The sequence below is a fragment of the Rhincodon typus genome, chromosome 8, assembly GCF_021869965.1.
Source record: "Rhincodon typus isolate 14 chromosome 8, sRhiTyp1.1, whole genome shotgun sequence".
Classification (NCBI taxonomy): Eukaryota; Metazoa; Chordata; class Chondrichthyes; order Orectolobiformes; family Rhincodontidae; genus Rhincodon; species Rhincodon typus.
The window spans coordinates 5,781,726-5,785,733 of NC_063339.1; the positions used below are offsets into that span (position 1 = coordinate 5,781,726).

General features: G+C 45.5%; 1 protein-coding gene across 1 annotated transcript in view; it reads left to right on the top strand.

Annotated features, from left to right (window-relative positions):
- Positions 1-408: 408 nt before the first annotated feature.
- LOC109911759 (protein Daple) overlaps positions 409-4,008 on the top strand; it is a gene marked incomplete at its 5' end in the record, with an annotated part of 117,394 nt that continues 113,794 nt past the window's right edge. Inside the window, 2 exons of the mRNA XM_048600325.1 lie at positions 409-558; positions 3,693-3,880. Of these exons, the coding sequence (XP_048456282.1) occupies positions 409-558; positions 3,693-3,880 (338 nt within the window). The remainder of the gene's footprint in view (positions 559-3,692; positions 3,881-4,008) is intronic.

The following is a 4,008-nucleotide window of genomic DNA, read 5'->3' on the forward strand; positions in this document are numbered from 1 at the left end:
ACTCTGCCATCTTAGGTACAAAGGTACCTAGATACAGAAAACTTAGGTACAAAGTGGTAAAGGAAACAAAGTTAAACATTTAAGCATTACCTTCATAGAATAAGTAGAAAAATAAAGAGACAAGGTAATAGTTAACATTAAAGTCCAGCTTAATATAAACTAAAACAATAAAGGAGTTGAGTTTAAAGTTCAAAAGTAAATCCAATGGGGAATTCACATTTTGGTGATGTGCTTCCGATTTAAGATGAATTGTGTGGAACTGCCTGAGGGAGAAGCTACACAAACACAGCAGGGGAAAAAGGAATAGAAGGATGAAGAGGGATTGTCAGGAGGCTTGGTGTGGAACAGATCGTGCAGGTGGCATGCCCTACTTTATTAATGGTGGACGCGATGTAACTTTCTGCTTCACCCTTGCAGATCACTCACAACCAGGAGAACGTGTTTGACCTTCAGTGGATGGAACAGACTGAGATGCCAGCAGATGACCTGGAGGCTCTCTCCAGGTCAATGGTCTTCCACCTGAAGAGACTCCTTGAAGACAGGGATGAGTACTCGGAGGTAGGAGCCTTCATGTATCTCTCGAATGGTCCTGAGATTATAGCCAGCCTTGAATTTGGTCAACTTGGAATCATAGAATCCCTACAGTGTGGAAACAGGCCATTCAGCCCATCCAAAGAGCATCCCACCCAGACCCACCCCCCCTACCCTCTGCTCACAACCCTGCATTTCCCATGGCCAATCCACCCTAACCTGCTCATCCCTGGGCACTATGGGTAATTTAGCATGGCCAATCCACCCTAACCCGCACATCTCTGGACTGTGGGAGGAAACCGGAGCACCCAGAGGAACTTCTGGGGGTAGCCATTCAATTTAAAGTACAATCCGCAAGCAGAGCATGTACAGAGGTGGCTGGTTAACAGTTTCATTGTTGACTTTGCTTCCTGAAGCCACTAACCTTCAAGCATCCTCTGTGGAGGAATATTCTGGCTTCAAACTACTCATCACGTGAAAAGATTTTACTCGTTGCCTCTTTGTCAGTACTTTAAATCTGTGTCCTTTCTTTATCCTGCCTTGTTTTTTTTTACTTACACTGTCTAAGCCCAATCTCTTTGTTTGATGTGAGGCATTGACCTGAAACATTAACGGTGGTTCACGCTCCATAAATAATGCTTGTTCTGCTGAATATTTCCACCAGTTTCTTTTGTGTTTATTCCTGTCTGCTCTTAGCAAGTCATGACGAGGACCCTCACCAGGATAATGAATGTTTAAAATCAAGTTGAGTCCCTCTGTGACAGGAGTCTGTGATCGGCTGCTTGAGGCTACTAGGGTCCCAGGACAAAAGCAAAATACTGCAGATGCTCAAAAACTTTTCTTCTTAAACCCGTTCACGTTACTCATCCCAGCTACACCTAGTGTTTGCAATTCCTCAGATACTCACCTCATCAAAATCTGGCTGGGAGGCAGTGGTGTAGTGGTAACATCACTGGCCTAGTAATCTTGAGGCCCAGACTAATGCTGTGGGAATGTGGGTTCAAATCCCACTATAGCAGCTGGTGGGGAATTTTATTCGTTTGGTAAATCTAGGATATCAAGCTAGTCTCAGTCATGTTGCCCAATCATCGATTGTCGCAAAACATCTCTGATGTTCTTTGGGGAAGGAAATCTGACCTCCTTATCCGCTCTGACCTACATGTGACTCAACTGCCTTCTGAAGTTATTTAGCAACCCGCACAATTTAGAGGTAGTTACTTATGGATGGGCAACAGGTTTTGCCAGAGATGCAAAGAGAATAAAGAAAAACGATCAGTTTCTGAAGCTGTTTTAGTGAAAAGAATTGATAGTGTAAATGTTAACCCCTGTGTCAATAAAGACTTCACCCGACGAAAGAACGAGGCTGCGAAAGCTTGTGTTTTTAAATAAACCTGTCGGACTATAACCTGGTGTCGTGTGACCTCTGACTTTGTCCACCCCAGTCCAACATCGGCACCTCCACAACATCAATAGTCCTGGACTCAGTGCTAATAGTTTCTCTACATCTGCCTTACCTGTTCCCCACAATGTCTTCAATATGTCAAGCAAAACATCCTTCAACTTCTAAATTCAAGGTACACAGAATTTAGATTTAGATAAATTATTTAATATTGTCGCTTGTACCTAGGTACAGTGCAAAGTGGATAATGTCACCAGGTTCTGGCACCATTTTGGATGGTTACTACACGGAGGCTATTTGAAGCTTTGCCAGTTCTCAGTGTAGGAGCAGTTCAGCTGGTGCCACTCCCCTGCAATATTATTCTAATAATCTTTTCACATCGGGTGCTCACTCAGCTCCTTTTGAATTCGGCAATCGAATCTGTCTCCGCCACACTCGCAGGCAGAGCATTGCTGATCCTAACCAGTTACTGCCTGACAGAAGAAATTATCTGTGCCATCTTTGCTTCCTTTCACATTCAGTTCACTTCACATGTGTCCTCTGGTTCCTAACCTTCTACCAATGGGAACAGCTTCTCTCTTTCTGCCCTGTACTCTAATTTTGAACCCCTCCACCAAATCTGTTCTCCCCTTAGAGCTGTGAGGGCCCCACACCACTGCCCTGTATCTGTGGATGATTAGAAAATAACAGCCTAGTAATACAGCCTCAGCTTCTTTAACCTCCTCTCTGAGTTGAACTCCAGGAGTCCAGGTTATTCTTTTGGTAAATTTGGCCTGTACTCTGAGCAAGGCTACAATGTCCTTCCTAAGTTATGATGTCAGAGTTCGGTATATTTCAGGGTGTTCAGATCATGATTTTGTAGAATTTCTTCTTCGTTCATTGGATGTGTGTGTGCGCGCGTGTGTGTGTGTGCGTGTGTGTTGTGGACTGGGCCAGCATTCATTGCCCCTTTTTAGTTGCCTTTGAGAAAATGATGGTGTGCCGCTTTCTTGAACTATTGTAGTCCTTGGATATGGGTAAAGCTATAGTTGTGTCAAAAGGCCAATCGAGGGATTGAACTCAACAACAGTGAAGGAACGGTGATACCTTTCCAAGTCAGAATGGTCAGTTAGTTCAAGGGGAACTTGATGGGGGTGGTGTTCCCATGTTTCTGCTTCCCTTGTCCTCCTAGATGGTAGAGGTCATGGACTTGGAACATATTATCAAAAGAGCCTTGGTGAATTTCTGCAGTGTATCTTGTAGGTGGTACACACTACAGCGGCTGAGCATCGGGAGTGGAGGGAGTGAATGTTTATGGATGTGGTGTTTTACTCTGTCACATGATGGTGCCACATCGAGTGTTATTGGAGGTGCACCCACCCAGGCGAGGGGGGAGCATTTCATCACACTCCTGACTTGTGCCTTGTAGATGGTGGACAGGCTTTGAGGTGTCAGGAGGTGAGTTACTTGATGCAGGGTGGGTGCCAGGTTGTAGCTGTACTGGAACAATATGGCTTGGCGCTTGGAAAGTTCTCGAGCACAAGTCTTCAGTACTATCGCTGGAAAGTTATCAGGTCCCGTAGCTTTTGCAGCAGTCAGCACATTCAGCCATTTTTAATAGCACATGATGTGAATCAAATTTGCTAAAGCCAACTGTCTGTGATGCTGGAGATGTCTGGAAGACTATTCATATGTGCAGAAACTTCCCGGTGCTCTCTGGACCTGGATGAACAAAGAAGGCAGAATTATGACCGTTACTAATATTTTCTTTCTGCTTTGACAGGTAATTGTAGAGCTCACCCAAGAGCGAGACTACCTCCAGACCCAGCAGCAGCTTCCAAGTCCTGTAAAGTCCTCGAGTCCTGAATATTCAGCTCGGCCCAATGGCAACCTGAGCAAAGAGGAGAAGCAACACCTGGCAGTGGACTTGGCAGACACCAAGGCGAAGCTCCGCAGAATCAGACAGGAACTGTTAGTATCCACCAGGACCTGCTGCCCCAGGCCAGCCCCACCCCACCCCACACAGACAGGCAGAGACACGCAGACACACATACAGATAAACACAGACAGGCAGAGACACGCAGGCGCGCACACACAGA